Raw genomic sequence first — 18,699 nt, forward strand, 5'->3', positions numbered from 1 at the left:
GACTACGTCGGAGCCGTTTGCTCCTGGGAGTCCCACAGATAGCTAGGAGGACCTTCACCGCCGTCAGCCTCGAGTCCGAGATCTCTACCCTTCACTCGCGAAAGCGGTGTTCGCGTAGCGGCGTCCACCAGATGACCACCCGTGGTGCCCTTCCCGCACCGCCGGGGGCCCGGGCCAGGAAAGGGCCGTGGAAGATGAGGAGGAGGAGAGGGAAGGGGTGGGAGGAGTTCGAGTAGCGGCACTGGCTAGAGGGGCGTGATGGGACTGCGGCAGGGCGCATGCGTCCGCGCGACGCTGCCGACGCTGGCAACGCCGCGGCGCTGGCGGCCAGGTGGCGCCACCGGCCGGCGCGCGCAGCGTCGGCAGACGATCGCCGCCGACCGGCCGGATCAGTCCGGCGCCCGAGGTCCCCGTAGGCGGCTGCATCGAGCCCGCACTCTTTCGACGGGACCTCCTCGACACGGAGCGCGCACATCGCTGTTGCATCGACTCTTCTCTGGCAAGTCGCCGGCCGCGATCGGCGAGACAGAAGAAGCGTGCGCTGCGACGGCCTGACGTCTTGCGCTGATGCGGCGATCGGATTATTCCGGCTTCTTTACCTCGAACCGCTGCCGGGTGTTTCCATCGGTGCTTTCGGCCCTGTGAGTTCAGGAGCTTCGTCGGGGCTCGTGGGCGGCGGGACTTGTGGTCCCGCCGGCGAAGTCCGTGGTCCCAAGGTCTCCTCTGAGTCGTACAAGCGGTTGATCGCTTGGTGTGAGAAGACTCGTTCTCTTCTGCCCGCAGTACCTGGAGAGCCTAAACGCTTTCCCTGTCGTCTTTACTATACGGCTTGTGCCCATGGTATTAAGAATATACCGGTGTTTGGATTTAAGCACATTTCTGGAGGTTGCCGAAGTCCACGCAGCCCTCATTTCTGTGGGCGCTTCGCTGAAGAAAAGCACAGAAAACAAACAAAAAAACGGGCCAGTTCTCGAAAGCAGGAGGAGCTCAGGATGAATTCTCGCAGTTACTCGAGAGCAAGATTTTGCTGCTGTAGCGTGAAAAGTCGGCCCCTGCTTATGTCGGACGGCGGACGTGTCATTGTGCTGGTGCGGGGATGCCACAAGCGCCGTCCCAGGCGGCGCAAATGTGAGCCCAACCGGTGATCGAGGGACGTGACCAGCGGCTGTGGGTCGGCACCGTTCCTTGTTCTGTTGCTCTGCAGCGGCTTCTGCACTTCGTGGCACTGCCTCTGGACACTGTCTTCCGGCCGCACCCGCCTGTCCTCTCGGACTTCAGGTCTGTATGCCCACTGCCTTTTCGCCTTCCAGGCTATGCGATTCTGACCGTCGACATTGTACCATTCCCTGTAGAAACATTATTCGGAGTAGCCGCGCATATTTTTCTACGACTGTTAATATTCTTGAAAGCAGCGTGCGAAGTATCACTGCGCTTGAAAATCCCCACGCACTGCTTTCTACTAGAAATTCCTGGCGCAAGGATAGTCCTTCGCACGCTGGGAGGGCATTCTCGACTCTCGTAACCGCGCCGTCCCGCAGAAATTGCTTTAGCGCCCTCAACTTACGAGTCTTTGGGAAGACGAACGTCGACCGACTTCGTGCGCCTCTGTTGATGGGCTCCTCGACATTTTCGCGTACGTTTTACGGCTGAAATGTTTCCCTCGAGTACACGCCCTCTGTTGCGTAATTTGGTGTCGCAACACGCGCTCGTAGCAGTTGCTGCAACACTTCGCGGAGAAATTTCTCCGCGTGCGTTCAGTCCTCAAAATTTTGTAGATGAACGTTGTGTTGCGACTGCTTTTCAGAGAGGCTGCACGGCAGATATTCGGCGCCAGTATAAGTACGCTGTGCGGCATGGCACAGAGCAATATTCGAGACCACACAGCCCTGGTAATGCGCACACAGTTATTTCCTTTCGGTTTTTTAGGACGTGTTTTGTTTTTCCATTAAAGATGCATCTCGTTAGCTCGAGGAAGAATCAAAATTGTCTATTGCCTGCTTGGGTCTTTCAACTCCAGTGATGTGAAAAGCTGCACTCGTGGCTACGTTTGGCATGTGAGCGCTCAAAATATTATCTTTGCTAAAGAAAAAGAGAGAGGCTTTCAGCCCTATTTGCTTATCAGACCTCATTGCGTCAGGAACTGTGGTTCACTAATAGTGATTTCAGTGAAATGCCACCTAAAAGAATTTTCCGGACAAGTTTACTTGCGAAATTCCCGCCCAAACACCGTTGTATTGAGTACAATAATGTGTCGAGAGAAGTTAAGCTTTTGCCGTGAGATTTGCATCAGCACTTTCAGGTTTAGAAAGATAGCATTGTTGTGTGCCAGATTAAAAATTATTACTTTTGCATTTTGTCTAAAGTGCTGAAGGGCACAATGTATGTGTGGAGTTATCAGTTTTCTAAAGGAAAAAAAAATATATACCTTCAGGAACAATTTGAATGCTTGATATTTACTAGAACCATAAAATGAAGCCGGAGCGGGCTCTTTTCTTTTGAGCCAACTTTCATACCAGAGAACACTTCCTCATAGCCCCCAAAGTCCGTTCAGCTGGTATTGCTGAGTTCTCAAATATTAAACGCATGGGCCGCAGAAAATTTTGTCAATTCTATACGCTTGTTCAATGGGAGGGGGAAAAAAAGCAATGGAACATTAAAATCTCGGGTTCTAACTGGAGTCAGTTTTTGATGGTTTGGTTGAGCGACAGGCCTTCATATTTTGGAAAGTCGATGACCTGTATGTTCTGCTGTGAAGGCTTATGATAACCGAAGAGTTAAGCGGGGACTCATCGGTTTAACAATAATAGGGACTTCACGGGTCGACTGTGCTGCTGTACAAAGTCTTCGTTGTCTGAATTATCACGAAAGAGCAAGTCTGAGAGTCGCAACTTCAGCCTTGAGAAGTTACTAGCGCAATGGAACATCATGCAGTTGCTAAATATAGAACATATTTTTTTTTATTAAAAGCAGTTTCTGGCTTAGCGTGGGTGAGCATAATATCGAGACAAATACGTTAGCTTTCACCCCGTGGTGTCCGACGTGTCCCGTACGAAACATGCTGTAGAAATGGTCATCGCTTTCACAGTTCGCGGAAAGGTTGTCAGATATAAACAGCATTCTGTATACTGCATTTTCCAACGTATATATATATAAGCAAAGTTAAAATGCTAGCTATCGGAGATCCAGCGTGTTTGCTGAAAAATTATTCACTGCAAGAACTAACCTTAGACGCAAACAGTTTACGTACCCCTCCACTGCTACATGAGTAGCAATGGAGGGGTATATACTCTTCTACATCAGTACCTAATTCAACGATTTCGAGCATTATTGTTGATTTATTTTGCCTGTTTGAATAAGACTGCGCAGCTTTGTCCACCTCAGACGCGCAGAAATGAACCTAATTAACTTATTTCATTTTTGTGGTAATGAAGTTTTTTGTAATAAATTGCCTAGTTTCTTGTAGAGGCCTGAAGCGGCGAATTTCTGGAATTTCAAAACTTTTGTCCCAAGTTTTCAATGCTTATACAGTTAAAATGGAAGGGTTATCCCGCCTGCGCCCCAACTACAAGTCTCTTTGCCCGATGAGAATACTGCCACTTTTAGAGGCTTATTAATAGACTTGAGTTGCGAACTGAAACCCTCCCAAAGAATGCAGAATAGACAAGCAGTTAAATAAAGTTCTCTTCATGACACGGCGTTACAATGCCTCCTCGGACATACCCCCATACACACGTGATATAGGACTTCGCAACTCATATCTCTCCAATCCGTTCTGGCTTCCAGCGCTATAGTGTCCATGTCTGTGGAGGCTTTCGTTCTGGGCATTGCATTGCATGATGACAATACCCTCCTCTTTTATACGTTTCTGCTGCTTTCGTCTTTCTCATCGAACAAGAGTGCTGCGCTTCCACGCGAGAATATGTACAGGAAATGCTTTCGAGGTCTGATGCCATCCTCCGTCGCTGCTGGAGTTGCAGACTCGCAGGCTAGTGGAAATTCGGTAATGATCGTTGCGCGGACACATAACGATAGTCAGCTTAAGCACCTGCAAATACCTTACCGTAGTTGGGCTAGTTGACGCCTTGGGAACGCGAAGGGATAGAGAGCGCAAAAAATTTTAAAAAGAACCTAACTGAGAGACGTGGCAGGCCACCGCACCTGAAGACCCTGACATCAGCGACGCCACACGACACACCCATGGCGTCCGTTACGCCGCTCGCGAGATGAGTAGTAGCGGAGGCGCTCCGCTCCAACGGACGCTTGTATTCTAGTACCTGAAAATACCAAGTATACCCGTCTTCCTCGGATGCTGCGGAAACGTCACCGATGTCGCGCATCTGCCGTGGTCCCCTGCAGCTGAGGCCTTCCCGAAGGGGCAACTCCACAACGTGTCTCGCACACGGGGAAAGCGAAAGGCGTGCGTGTACGTCAGAAAAGAAGCGGGAAGTATACAAAAGCGAAGCTGAAACATACTTTCCGTGAGGACAGAGTCCCGGAAAGCGACCATTAATCACCGGTCCGGGCGCGTTAAAAAATTGTTTCGCCGCGCGCCTTGCTCTGACATGGCGTAAAGCTAGCGCGACAAATGGATCCAGTCGGCCAGCGTGTTTCCAAACAGCCCGAGCCGAGTTTTGAGGTCTGCAACACCGCGCCCAGTCGACTGGTTCGCTACTTTCGCGGGGCAACGTCCGGCGTCGCGATTTTGCCGCATGCGACGCTTTTTGCCAGCGCAGTCGCATTGACGGGGACCGACTTGCTGTTTAGTACATTGCTCTCGCTGTGCCTCCGGGTGGAAGCAACTTCTTTTCTAACTTTTTATGTTTAATAAAAAAAGAAATGCGCTCTTGCTTCCATCTTCTACCTTTCGGACCGCCAACCACCGAGTCTGTCGAAACGCCAAGCGCGGAAATGTAGCGAGATCGTGACTTATTGCGTTGGCTGGGTTTGATGCCACCGACTTGTGCACAATAAAATGGCACAGAGATGCTTGGCAGCGCTACCTAGCCTCGTGATAGAGAAGCAGAATGTTTCGCAACACAAAACAAAGCCCGCGCTATCTTTACTGGGCGCACACTGGGAGGTCTTGATCGTGCTGCTTACGAGGCGGTTTGAGCGTGACCGTCTTAGCCATCCCGCCGGTGCACGTTCGTCACGTACCGGAGTTGCAAACCGTCATATCAAACAGAACTCACAAAACTGGCGCCTTTATGAACACTGCGGCGCTCTAGGGAGCTCTGCTGTCGCAAAGCACGCCAGGAGTCTTCAGCGAGGACATAAACATTGTTTTGCACCCCTCAGCTAAACGAGTGCCTCCTGCATTTAAATCCCTTCAAGATCTTCTGGTTGCAACGAATCAAACCCTGCCCTGCTACACTGTCTTCATCCGTTGCATTCACTAGCCGTCATGCATGCTTTGCAGGTACAGCGAGAGGAAGCGGGCACCCCGTAGCTATCGACCTCTAGCGGTAATCAGGCGATTTAATTTTTTCTTTTTTCTCTTAAAGTGACCCTTATAGATGAGGCATGCCAGCAGCTCGTGCTCTGACGTAGTCTCCCTGTACGTGGCGCCACATTACGACGATTCAACTAACAGAGTCGTCCGAGCCGGCGTGCCTTGATCACGTGATGACGCAAGGCGAATTCTCGAGGAGAGTTCCATGCGAACAACCTTCTCATGAGCCAGCTGATAAACGGGCCTGTTACAGATTACTGAACTTGATTGCCCATGTCGACGCCATTCACTACTGGCGAAGGTCCCGTATACAGCAGCAATCATTGTTAACATATGCCCTATACATGGCTGGCTACCATGCACCGAGGATGGGGCAGGGCACGGATCGCGGGCCTCGAGGAGAACCGCATATGAGCACGTCCTCAGCAACGCTCTTGCCTCTTCCTCGCGTGCCTTGTCGGCGATAGAGCAGCTCCTTAAGGCATGTTACCTCTACGGGTCTTCTCCTGCTAGCCGGCGACGCGCCGGCCCAATCCAAAGACCGTCGCCGGGCCCTTTCTGTCGCATCAATCCCAGCGCGCGTTGGGGTTCCCGCCGCACTTGCTCCGCGTGTTTACACGCTACCTGAACGCTAGTGAAGGGAAAGAAAATGTAGAATAATTCCAAGAGAGAAGCATCGTTTCGGAATCGGCTTAGACACGGACGGATGCGTCCACGAGTGACAGCGCCCGCGGCGCGCGAGCCGCTCTGGCGCGAACGAATACCTGGACCCCGTCCCCCATCGTGGGTCGACCGCGCATCTCCCCTCACCTTCCTTCATTTTTCATCGATGGCTTTTCGACTCGCCATCCTGCGGGCTCTGAAGGAAGCAATCGGAGTGAACGCGGTTCCGTGCCGTTTGCATAAATCTGCGCGTGATGCGCTTCGTGTTCGCAGCTTGCTTTCGTATGGAAAGCGTTTTGTTGTCGGAACGAATAATAATAAAAATAGAGCACTAACAGCTAACTCAAGCTGTGATTTAAGAGTGCAGTCCCGTTTACTGCCCGCAGCAGGTGTGACCCAACCGTCTCTGTCGTTCACTACTCGCTCGTTCGGTTCTAATCGAATGTGTTCATTGTGAGCAGCGGCCGTGGTACATAGACGGGTGCGCCTTCTGTGCGAGTACAATATGCTCGCGGAGGGCACCTGCGCACAATGCCCACGCTTCAAGCGGGGTTAAGTGCTAGCCTATTTCTTCTTCAATCATAGCAGTGAAATGTACGGCACGGCACCATCGCGCACGGGAGCCGATTGTGCTAATTAATATGTATTAAGTACATATTAGAGGGAGCGCATATATCAGCTGTAATTCCTAAACTTGTGTGCCTCAAAGCGGCGGCAAATAGTAATTATAAATTTTCCCGAAGCGGCACATGGGCTATGAAAGACGCCGTCGTGGAGGGCTCCGGATTTATTCGGAACGCCTGGGGTTCCATAACGGCCGCTGACGTCGCATTGCACTTGGCCGTGCATGCATTTCTCCTCCTTGCAAATACTGCCGCCGCCGCAGGGATCAAACCCGCGACCTTGAGATCAGCAGGCGAACGCCAAAGCCACTGAGCCAGCCCCGCGGGCTCACCGCAAATACGTTGAGAAGCGGTCCCTATAGCGGAGTGCCCGCGATTAACTTCGATCAAATGAAGACTCCTTGACATACTTCGATAAGGTAGTACCTAGTTTTCTAGGGGGTAATCGAAGCGGCTGCTGAAACGGGGTAGCCCTGCTTATGTGTCAAGTCCACGTCCCAATGCAGGACTCCATAGCAGCAGCGGTGGTGCACCCCAGTTCACAAAGCGCCGTGAAGTTATGTCTAAAGGGTCTTACCGCTTTTTCTGCCGTCCGAGGCGGGTTACCGTTTGCACACTGATTAGATGCGACGAGGTCGACTTGGAAAGTTTGCGATCACGCATGACTGCTGTTTCGATACTTGTGACTACTGGCGACTCTTTAGGCGCGTTATCTGAAGCTCCCCTGGTCATCTTTAAATGGACTTTGGCAGAGAGCGACAGTAGTCGTGATTCCGGCGACTGGCAAGTACAACGTCCTGCTATCGCCGCAACACCGAGTTAATTTTTATTCTTTCTTGTCCAGAATTGCCCCATTAAATACATCGTTCTAGTCCCACGCTGCCCCGCCCACCTGTTAGTACCGCGAGTCAAGAAAACTGCTCGCATAACCGTTCTCGTAGCAATTTTGCATTATGCAGCCCCCGGCTGCCCTAACTTCCTTGTTTCACACAAATTCCGGACGCGTGTCTCCCTCATTTCACTGCGCTTTTTCTCTGTCGTTTGTTGGAAAAATGGCGCTTTCTGTTATGCCCGAGGAGCACGTTGAACCTTGCAGCCGTGTTTTCTGCTGACCGATCGCGAGTGCCGCGTTCCTCTCTCCCTCTCGGGTCCCCCTAATTACGTCTCCCCCTCTCTGGTGCAGCTGCGCAGTTGTTGGGCGCACTCAAGAACACAGCAGCCGCCCTCTTTCCCCTTTCCGTCTGTATGGTAGGGGCCACGTTGGACTGCGCAACCTTCCATGGGCGCGCAAATTAGCGCTTTTATATGGCTGCGCTTTCGTATAATATATTGGTGGACGCTTTGTTCTACGGGGGTCATGCATTCTGCAAAAAAGAAGAGCTCACCGAGCAGTATATTCCATCGCCACCTGGGGATCGTCCTCAGATACAACCACATGAACGAAGGAGTTTTAGCTGGTATACTGCGCCGTTGACAGCGGGAGGGATAAAGCTCATTGATGAGTCCCTAATGCTGTATCTGCAAGACTGGTTCCTATGCAAGCGATATGTAAAATATCGTTTGTCAGTTTCTTTCGCGTTCGCGGAAAGTGCGACCCACATTTTTACCCCACGTGCTTCTTGTTATGGGGTTTTTCCCTCCTTTTTTCTTTCATTTCTTCGCTATTACGTCCACTCCTGCCTGAGGCCTTCCTTGAAGGCTGACACTATTGATCATCATCATCATCACCAGCGTGACTACGCCCACTCCAGGGCAAAAGCCTCTCGCATGTCTCACCAATTAACCCTGTCTTTTGCCAACTGCGGCCCTATCCCTGCAAACTTCTTAATCTCATCTTCCCACCTAACTTTCTGCCGCCCCCTGCTACGCTTGCCTTCTCTTGCAACTCACTCCTTTACCCTTAAAGACCAGCTGTGCTCTTGCCTTCGCATTACATCCCCTGCCAAAGCCCACTTCTTCCACTCGGTTTCAACTAGGATGTCATTAACCAGCTTTTGTTCCCTCACCCACTCCGCCCGCTTCCGATCTCTTAAAGTTACACTTATCTATCTAGTATAATGACTGCTCTCACTCTTTGTCTCCCAAATTCCTTTCCCCATGCAGAATAGCATACCAGTGATTTTTAAACACCGGCTAAACTCACTGCTTTTCATTAAAGGGTTTCTCTCTATCTTTCTCGTCATACCCTTAAGGCGAAGCTGTACTGTCCCCTCCATTTTTTTAGCCTGTTTTTACTTCTTTTGAAAAGAATGCTAATGGTATATTCTTAAAGTATGACTCAGGACAGCTCCATTCAGTTATTGTGCTGATCAGTAAAAATTGATTCTATGGCCCTTTATGCCAGTGTTAACGTTTTTAAGGCAGCAGAAGACGTATTGATTGCCCCGAAAAATTTTACTTACTGCCTAGAAAGGAAGAAAAACGCGCGCGCGCACACACACACGCACACACACACACGCACACACATGTACACCATGACCAGCCAGCAGGAGCTCTGCATATGGCTTCCTCTCCACTCGTAGCGTTTGAGTTCATTTTTGTTATCTTCCGTTAATCGTGAGATTGATATTGTGGCTACTTTTTCTATACACAGTACTCAGTTTTTGGTGCAATTTACGGAGGTTTCAGAGTGAAACTTTATCCGCTCATTGCCGTCGTCGCTAACGTAACGTTCCAATATTCGCGCGGCAAAAAGAACGACATCTACAAAACAGAGCGCTACCAGCCCGGCCGACGATGAGGCGCAGCGTATTTACACTGGCGAATGCCGCGTCCCCGCGAGCGTTATTTGGGCGGGCCGGTCGGCCGCGGGGTAAGCGGAGACCGTAGTACACACACACCGCGGGCAATTACTCAGGGCGCGCGTGCGCGCGCGATGACAACGGTGTTAGATTAGCGGTGGGTCGTGCGCGCGTAGCCGCGGCCACTCCCCCTCTTGGCCTCCCGGTTGCCGCAGAGCACGGCATCGGGTGACGGCGGCGCCACCTAGGGCCCTCTGGTGGTTCGCGGCTGCCGACCGGACCTGTCCGCCCCTCCGGACGGGGGCCAGGTAGCGTCTGCGGTGCCTCGCCGTCTTCCCGGATGAGGTGGGATGGGCGTCGCGAGACGGATCTACTCCAGTGCGCGCTGCTCAGGTGAGGCCGCGGAAGGGAGTTGCATGCGTGTAGTGGAGAGAGGGGAGGACTGAGATGAGAAAGCGAGATTGGCAGAGGGAGCGGACCGAGGTGGTTGTTCACTGGGTGCACCTTTTGTGGCTCGATCCCGGCCGCGGGCGGTTGAATTTCGATGGAGGCGAAATTCTAGAGGCCCGTGCACTGTGCGATGTCGGTGCACGTTAAAGAACCCCAGGGGGTCGAAATTTCCGGAGCCGTTCTCTACGGCGTCCCTTATAGCCTGAATCGCTTTGAGACGTTAAACCCCAATAAACCAAACCTTTTGCGGCCTGAGATTCCCTGGAAGTTTTCACTCTGGGCACCACGCTGCCCGCGCGCGGTTCGCTCCACGGAGAAGTGGAAACGTGTATTCCGAGAGCTTAGCGCGAGACAAAATCTCCGGGAGTCTTTGTTATCTTTCTTTTCTCGGTTTGAGGGCGGCCATGCGGCAGCGAGGAATGCAAGGGAAAAAGGAACTTTTGTTAGACTCCAGCAACACGTGCGTTTCAGCTCCAAATCGGAACAAGAGGGAAAAATTGTGCAGAACTACTTCATTTGCGGGAAATCGTTGCAGCTGTCGTGAGCTATGTTCGTTTTCGTGCGGTAGAACTATATCGCTGTGGATGCTTCGACGGAAAGTACGCTTCTGCTGGTGAGGCCGCCGGCCGGTGCATTTTTGTCTGATCGCTTTTCGTCGTCTTGCCATCCGCAGCAATGGGGCCAATCACGTCCGATCGTATTCAAAACTCTGCACTACAGTCGGATTTATGGAAGGATGGAATTCGGCCCCTCCAAGAGAGAAACTTTACATATAAAAACCATGCTGAGCCCCATTTTTTTGGCGCAAAAATGCCTAAGGAATACATGGTTCAAACGGGACCGACCCCTTCAAGAGTGGCCCACAAATCTGCCCCTTGCCTGCATATCGTGCATGCAAACGCTGTACAGACGGGGAGAAAAACATTGGAGGGGACACTTAAGCTCCGCCTTCACGGCATGATGCGATGGCGTAATTGGTTAATTCCCTTATATGCAGAAGGTCATTCTCTATTTTGCATTCATAGATCGCTGGGAGTTCTCGTACCCGTCCTGTCGCAGTGGTGCAGCGGTTAAGCAATGCGCCACTGCCCTGCGATGGCAGCTGCTGCCACCGGTGCACTTCATGCGGCCCACATTGCTCGACCAATCATTAATTTAACTGCCACGTTGGGCAGTTTTCCCATTTTTTGGTGGGCAGGATGTGATGACGCCACAAGGTCACGTGACCTAACTGGCCCGCCTGCCTCCTGTGTTACTCTCTGGGGGACCACCTGCCAGAGTCACGATCGTGACTTTTCGCTCACAGCGCCGACACCGGATTTTCTGGACAATGGGACCCTTAACGCCGTCGCGTTAAAATTGAACATGTACCGCCAACCATTCGCAGCAAAGTGGTAGGAGCCCCGCCGAGGCATCTTTCTTATTCATTTAAACTGCCTCGAAATGCATTATACACCGACGAGCAGCTTTCGCCCCAGAATCGACCGCGTTCGAATGAACCATTCTCCTAAACGCCTTTCCGTCGTTCCTTTGCATGTCAAGTCCCAGCATGAGTCGCTTCACTGCGCACCTTCTTAAGATATGGCGCCATAGGAAAGCTGTCACGCTGGCGGCGTCGAAAAGCTTCGCACGAGCTGGTAACGCCCCATCGTTGTCTTCTCTTAGGATCCGCGTCTTTGAAGGAACTGGTGCGTGGCTTCAAGCGATGAAGGCGGCGGTAAAAAGCTGGCGCAGCTATGGTTCGGCCATAATGCGACGAAGCGCGTTGGGCCTTCTTGAAAAGGTCCGCGCAAGAGGCCCAGCTGACGTCACCCACTCATTCGTCTTCATCTTCGCGTCCCAACGCATCCACGGCTGCCGTCACGTCCTTTCGGGCGCTTCTATGAAAACCATCGGCGTCTGCTGTCCCCGTTTCGACAGGCAAACCGGGCGTCCCGTACACGTTCCCCTAACTGATCGCGTAATCCTCCGCAATAGCCCTTTTGACGCTGCGCGCGCTACTGACGTTGGCGTGTTTCGTGAGAGCGTGCATCCATCAAAGCGCGCCGTTGTTGCGTTCTCGCGCGCCGTTTTCAGCCTAGTTTTTCGCACGTAAATGGCTGTGCGCTGGCTCGCGTCAGTGGATGGCGCCCGAAGCGCGCCAAGATCCATCACGCGTGAACATTGCGTCGATGTCGCTGCGGGAGAGTTGGTGCGCCTGGATGGCGCAGGCGTGCCGTCTCGGACTCCGGCGCTCGCTCCTCCTCGACCGGCTAAGTAGTCCATCTCGCGACATTTGAACGGACAGTCCGCTACGCGCTTCTAGGCCTCTTTTTTTCCCTCAACACTAGGTGGGCGGGTCGTAGAGGCGCAGCCCGTCCTCCACAAGACTCGCCCGTAGACCACAGAGCTCCTTTTGATTGGCTGGCTGCGCGCAGAAAAGAGACGGTGTTCGTCACGCTCCTGTTTATGATCTTTAAGGTGCCAGCGTTATCCGCACTCCTGTGAACACCGCACAGCATCCACCAGTTGTTTGCCGTGCCAAAAACTGGTGGAGCTTTAGTTCGTGTCCCGGCCCGCTCAGAAAGTGGGTTGCTACTGTTCCCGAGAAATAATCTATTCATATTTCTCAATTTGCTATTTCTCTTTAGTGTCCATTTAATGCTTTGCGTTGAGAGGTTCGCGTGCTTTAAGAGAGCTGGACAGACTGCATTACTGCACACTACAGACTGAACGGTGAAAAGGGAGGGAGCACTCCTTTTGAATGAGTAAACGCTTTGCCTGGAGATAGCGTCACCCTTTGGAGCGCTGCTTTCCAGCTTTGTATCCCTCCCGACTAAATGTTCTCGTCCGCCGTCTTGAGACGGGTTAAATTACCGTCTGATCTGACAGCTTGCACAGAGTGCCTGCCTGAACCAGAGTGGAGACAGCAGAGAAGAAAACAAAAATATACGGTGGAAGTAATCTAGTCTTTAACAGCATACTTAAGCACAAAACTAAAGAGGGACGTGTGGAAGAAAACAAAAAGTGCCGGTCCGCGCTGAAAAGAATAGCTGCTCTCGCCTCGCCGCTCCGTAATGGCGCAGACAGCGATGACGTCGTTTGCGCGTTCCGTCGACGTCGTGGGCGAGAGAGAAAGAACGGCAGAAAGAACACCGGATTCACTTAGTACGATCCGGCATTTTCGGCGGCCCGCTAATCTCCCTCCATTCGTCGTGAGACGTCGCTCCTCGAAGTGTTCATGTAAATGCGCCGCCATCCACCAACTCCTCCTCTCCGAAAATCGCTGCTTCTACCCCGTCAGCCGCCGTCTTCGCTTTGCTTTGCTTCCTTTTCATCTTTCCTTCTATTAATTACAGCTTTCTTCGCTTTCATCTGTGTTTCTAAGACAAACGCACTGAGTAACGCGCACTCCACGTGCCATCAAGGGAGCGAGAGCGGCGATCTGGGTGGGCGGCGCTGGAAAGGGTTGAGGGGGAAGGTACGTGGAGGAGAGGAGGTGCGGCATGCAGGAACTTCTATTGTCCCCTCGCCACCACTCCCGACGCCGGAGTCCATTAATCAGGCCGAAACTCGGACCGCGCCCACGGAGGAGGCATATCGAGAGATGAAGAATGGAAAGGGAAGAGAGGGAAAAGGAAAATAAATGCCGGCCTCCCTGAAATATTCAGTGGAGCACCTGGGTTCTGCGCTCTTTATCGTTTTCTTTTTGTTTCGTTTTCTCAGTGTGCGGGCATGTGTCTATTAATCGCGCAACTACCCAGCGCTGCGATAACGTCCGGATATACGCATGCGAGCACGCCCTTTCCTTGTCGTTCCCGGAGTTGCTGTTCCTCTATTTATGTTTTTCTTTTCCGCACCTGGCTACCCCTTTCCCTGCCATCACCTTTACTCCCCCACCTGCACCTCTTTCCTCGGTTATTTTTTTTTCCCTTAGTCATGGTTACAGGTGATGCATTTCTGGTGTTAGACCGCGCAGTCTGAAAAACTGCTGACTTGACCATTCTTTCAACATCGCTCTGTTTCACTAGTGGAGTTCTGAGCTGCATAATATGTAACCCATCGCAACTGCGGCTGGAGCGGGAGTACTGCCATACGATGGCGCTGTTTTCGGCAGCGCTCATAGGTGCCAAATGTGCGCCAGGCGAGGAAGAGGTTAAGACTTAATTCAAGGCCAACTAGTTTGAGTGGAAGGTATACAACTGACTAGACTCACCTTGCAGAGCCAGCGAGCGCTCATCCAACTGGTGCGCTCGTCGGCCAAGGCCACTGGGGGTCCTGGACTGAGGACTCCACCCACCAGCTCAGTCGACACCTTTTCATTGGTCAATAAACGCTTTTAGTCCTCCTCATCTGTCTCTTTGGAGAGCTTCGCTATCAGGAATGGCGCTATAGATCGAGGAAGAGATGCCTCCTCGCCTGGCGCACACTCGGTATACCGACGAGCGCTGCCGCAAAACAGCGCCACCCCACGGCAGTGCAGCCGCTGTTGTGGTGGGCTCGCGACTTTTGACAAACACTGTACATAACTCGTTGCTTTCACAGAGGCTAAGGAGTTCTACTGCTCAGCATGATGCCATGGTGTCGAAACTCGTCCCTGGCGTCCGCATTTCGATGAGGAGGATTATGCAAAAAAGTCGTGAGGTTTTAAGGTAGTTAAACCGAGTATTCGTGTGAAAGCATGTGTTGAGTCAGGTTGCCTCATAGCTTTGCTTTGCTGGGTGGTCGGCACGTCTGGCGACGATGTTCGACTCAAGTTAAGCTCTGATCGAAGTTAAGCTGATGTGATCTGTTCACGCGCAGATGGGAGTTGATGAAGGCGACGATGGGCAGTGCACAGCACAAGAGTGTTTTGCAGTCTAACACGAGGCGTGATCAGCGGCGGTGATAGCATAGCGCTATCGTGTAGTGGCCAGCGAAGCTGACCTGTTCGCGCAGCCGTGGGTTTGAAAGCCATGCAGTCTCGGAAATAGGGACTCCACAAGATATTTGGTTGGGTTTGACCCCGCGAAGTAGTGCTTTCACTCTAAAGCGCCCGTATACTTACTCAGAGATGTTAGTGCACGTTAAAGAACATCAAGTGGTCAATATTAATGCGGAGCCTGCCACTGTGCCCCCTGGCATGGCTCGTGCATGCAGTATTGGGACGTTAAACAGCAGGTATAACGTAATATACATATAACTGGGGTCAGCTTTACGAATGCAGGGTAGGAAATATTTGTGAAAAAATGTTACGCTTACTGGGGACATAGCGCCTGTTGCCACTAGAGCGCCGCGTTATTTCTGATATTTTAACGCGATATATAGCGTTAAAGGTCCTGTTCCCCAGAAAATCCAATGTCGGCGTCGTCGGTGTCGGCGTTGTGAGCGAAAAATCACGGGCATGGCTCTGGCGGGTGGACTGCACAGAGAAACCTAAAAGGCAGGTGAGCCGCCTAGCTAGGTCACGTGACCTTGCGGCGTCACAACACCCTGCCCACCGGATAGTCCCCCTTGGCAGGTGGCAGTTAAATTATTGATTGGTCGGTCGTAAAGAGCAACCTGGGCTTTACATGGCCCACCGTTGGGAGCACCTGTCCATCGCAGGGCAGTGGCTCATCAATGAACCGCTGCACCACTGCGCCAGGAGGGGTACGAAATCTCCCAGCGATCTATGAGTGTAGAGTAGAGAATGACCTTGTGCATATATGGGAATTAACTCATTACGCTATTGCGTCATACCCTTAAGGCGGAGCTTTGCTAGTCAAAAATCAAATAGATGCTTTTATTCTGGACGTTGTCGCTGACCTTGAATGCTTGTGCCTAAAGCTGACATGTTGGGGTTATAGCTTAGTTCTGTACGCAATCTACAGGCCTCCTGATTCCCCACCGAGCTACTTAAGCAAACTGCAGATACATATGTCACAATTCCAAAAGAGGCGAACTCTTCTGATTGGGGATTTCAATTTACCTGGCGTCAACTGGGAGCTGTTTCAAACATGTTCGCACCATAACCAAAGCATTGATGTCATGTTTGATATAATGCTAGCGCATGATTTGATTCAGGTGGTAGATAAGCCAACACGCGTACATGGTTCGAGCAGTTCTGTTCTAGATTTGGTATTCATAAAACGTGATATCGCTGAATATTCTGTACAAGGTGAGCAGGGGCTCTCTGATCATTATTTAGTAGATGTTAGCTTTCCTCTTTTATCGCCTAAGAAACATCAAAATTCTTCGATTGGGACTTTCAAAGATTACTCCCGTGCCAATGACGCATGCATAGTAGATTATATGGAAAGCTGTCTGACTGAATTCGGTGACACTGACGCCTGCATCTTGTGGGACCGTTTTAAGCGCATGTGCCACTACTGCATTGATAACTTTGTGCCGAGCAAACGTAAGAAAGTTAACAAACAAACTCCATTGATGACGCGTGACGTCATACACCTGAAGCGCAAAATCAAACGATTAAAAAAGCAGCGAGTGCAACCTGGCATAATCAAGAAACTACAGGAGAACCTTTCACAGTCAATCCGCGATTCCAAAAGTTACTATTTCAGTACGTCTCTACCAAACTTTATAAAGAACGCGCCAGAAAAGTTCTGGAATTACATAACCGGAAAAAAGGCTGTTGTGTCACAGATATCAGTCAACAGTTCCATAATCACAGACCAGAGAGCCATTGCGCAGCATTTTAATACATATTTTCAAAGCGTGTTTTCGAATTCCAGTCCATGTACCCCAATAGTCGCACAGTTTCATGACACCGAAGTCAATTTTGTTTCTTATGCTGGGATATTTTCTATGCTACTGAACTTGAAAACCAAAAAAGCATGTGGCCCTGATAACATTCCTAACATTTTTCTGCGAAGATATGCCGAATCGGTTGCAAAGTTTTTGTATGTACTGTTTCAAGCATCCTTGCGAACTGGGAAATTGCCTGTTGACTGGAAGACCGCCCGAATCATCCCTGTACCTAAGAAAGGAGATCGTTTAATGCTGTCAAACTACCGCCCAATCTCCCTTATTTCATCTTGTTGTAAATTAATTGAACACGTCATTGCTGATCGCATAAATGAATTCCTAAATCGGCACTCCATTTTATCCAAATTTCAGCATGGTTTTCGTAAAGGATATTCAACAGTAACCCAATTAGTAACAATTGTTCACTCCATTGCATTAAGCTTAGACAATAATGGCCAAGTTGACCTAATATTTTTAGATTTTAGCAAGGCTTTTGACAAAGTCCCTCATGATAAATTAATTCTAAAGCTTAAATCTATTGGCCTTCCTGAGATATTAGTTACCTGGATTTCAAACTATTTAACTAACCGTAAGCAGTATGTCTCGATTGATGGAGAGGAATCGGGCGCTCTTTCAGTCACTTCTGGAGTGCCTCAGGGGAGCGTACTTGGGCCTTTATTGTTCTTACTATATATTAATGACATCGTCGACACAACTGTTCCGGGCGTTGAGATTCGATTGTTTGCGGATGACTGCTTGCTGTACAGAGATATTACATGTTCAGATAACCAGATTGACCTAAACACTTCTCTAACTAACATCCTTACCTGGTGCCAGAAATGGGACATGGCTTTAAACAAAGAAAAAACTAACTTCCTTCGCGTGACACGTAAAAAAAAAATATTTTTGAGCACAGGTACCATCTCGGACAAACACCACTAAAGGAAGTTTCCAGTTTTAAATACCTGGGTGTAACATGAACTAACAATCTGTCCTGGAATTCACATGTGGAAAATATCTGTTCGTCCGCCTTTCGCAAACTCTATTTTTTAAGAAATAAACTTTCCAAAGCTCCCCCTCAGGTTAAACTTCTCGCGTTTAACTCACTAATCAGGCCTAAGCTCGAATATGCATGCGTGGTGTGGGATCCTTATACTAATACTAATATTAAGAAAATTGAAAGAATCCAAAGAAAAGCCATAAGATTTATTTATTCTAAATTTTCACCTTTTGATTCTCCGTCTGAGCTAATGAAATCTAACCGTATCCAACCTCTTGAGGTAAGAAGAAAAAATATTCGACGAGAATTTCTTTCCTTGCTCATAAATAACAAACTGTCTCTTGATCCTGCACCCTATTTATCGTTTTTAGCTCACGCATCACACGTCACCATCATCCCGGTTCACTTACCCCGTACTTTGCTAGAACTGACACTTTTAAATTTTCCTTTTTCCCGCGTACCATCAGTGAGTGGAATTCTCTGACATGATAAAATGTAAGCGCATAGTCATCCTGCATGCTTTTTTTTATTTTTATTTTTAGTTTTTCTTTCTATTTTACTTGTTATTTCTTTTTATTTTACTTGTTACCCGTGTATCTGTGTTATCTTGTTCTGCTTGGATCTGTAAGATGATCTGCAGTATGAAATAAAAAAAAAATAGAAAGTTGAGCCAGCTCGTAACACAGTGTTGCGGTGATGAGTGCAGCAGAGAGAGGACTACGCGAAACGAATCCCGTCTTGCTCACTTCCTCGCCACCCTTCGGTTGCTGCGCTGTTTAGTTTGTTTTTTCCTTCAGGAAAGGTTGTAGGAGAACAAAAACTAAAATAACGACAGCAGCACTGGCTGTATTCTCTGTACCTTTATCAGAGTGCTAAATCAGTCGAGGTAGCATACAACGAGACAAAAGAAAGGTACACTCAAAAGAGGAAACATGCACGCGTCTGAAAACTCTGGGCTACATTGTGTCCCTATTGCTAACAGCATCAGATGGAGCTGGCTTGCTAACTTACTTGCTGTCTCTCACTCACAGGCCAGTATGCTTGTCGACCTCCTATACCTGATAC

At 50.1% G+C, this 18,699-nt stretch overlaps 1 protein-coding gene across 1 annotated transcript in view; it reads left to right on the top strand.

The window, feature by feature from the left end:
* The first annotated feature begins 258 nt into the window (after positions 1–258).
* LOC149344282 (uncharacterized) overlaps positions 259–18,699 on the top strand; it is a 527,027-nt gene continuing 508,586 nt past the window's right edge. Inside the window, exons 1-3 of the mRNA XM_089547199.1 lie at positions 259–412; positions 652–753; positions 1,134–1,278. Coding sequence (XP_089403325.1) covers positions 259–412; positions 652–753; positions 1,134–1,278 — 401 coding nt within the window. The remainder of the gene's footprint in view (positions 413–651; positions 754–1,133; positions 1,279–18,699) is intronic.

The sequence above is a fragment of the Amblyomma mixtum genome, chromosome 5, assembly GCF_055824585.1.
Source record: "Amblyomma mixtum isolate Tamu chromosome 5, ASM5582458v1, whole genome shotgun sequence".
Lineage (NCBI taxonomy): Eukaryota > Metazoa > Arthropoda > Arachnida > Ixodida > Ixodidae > Amblyomma > Amblyomma mixtum.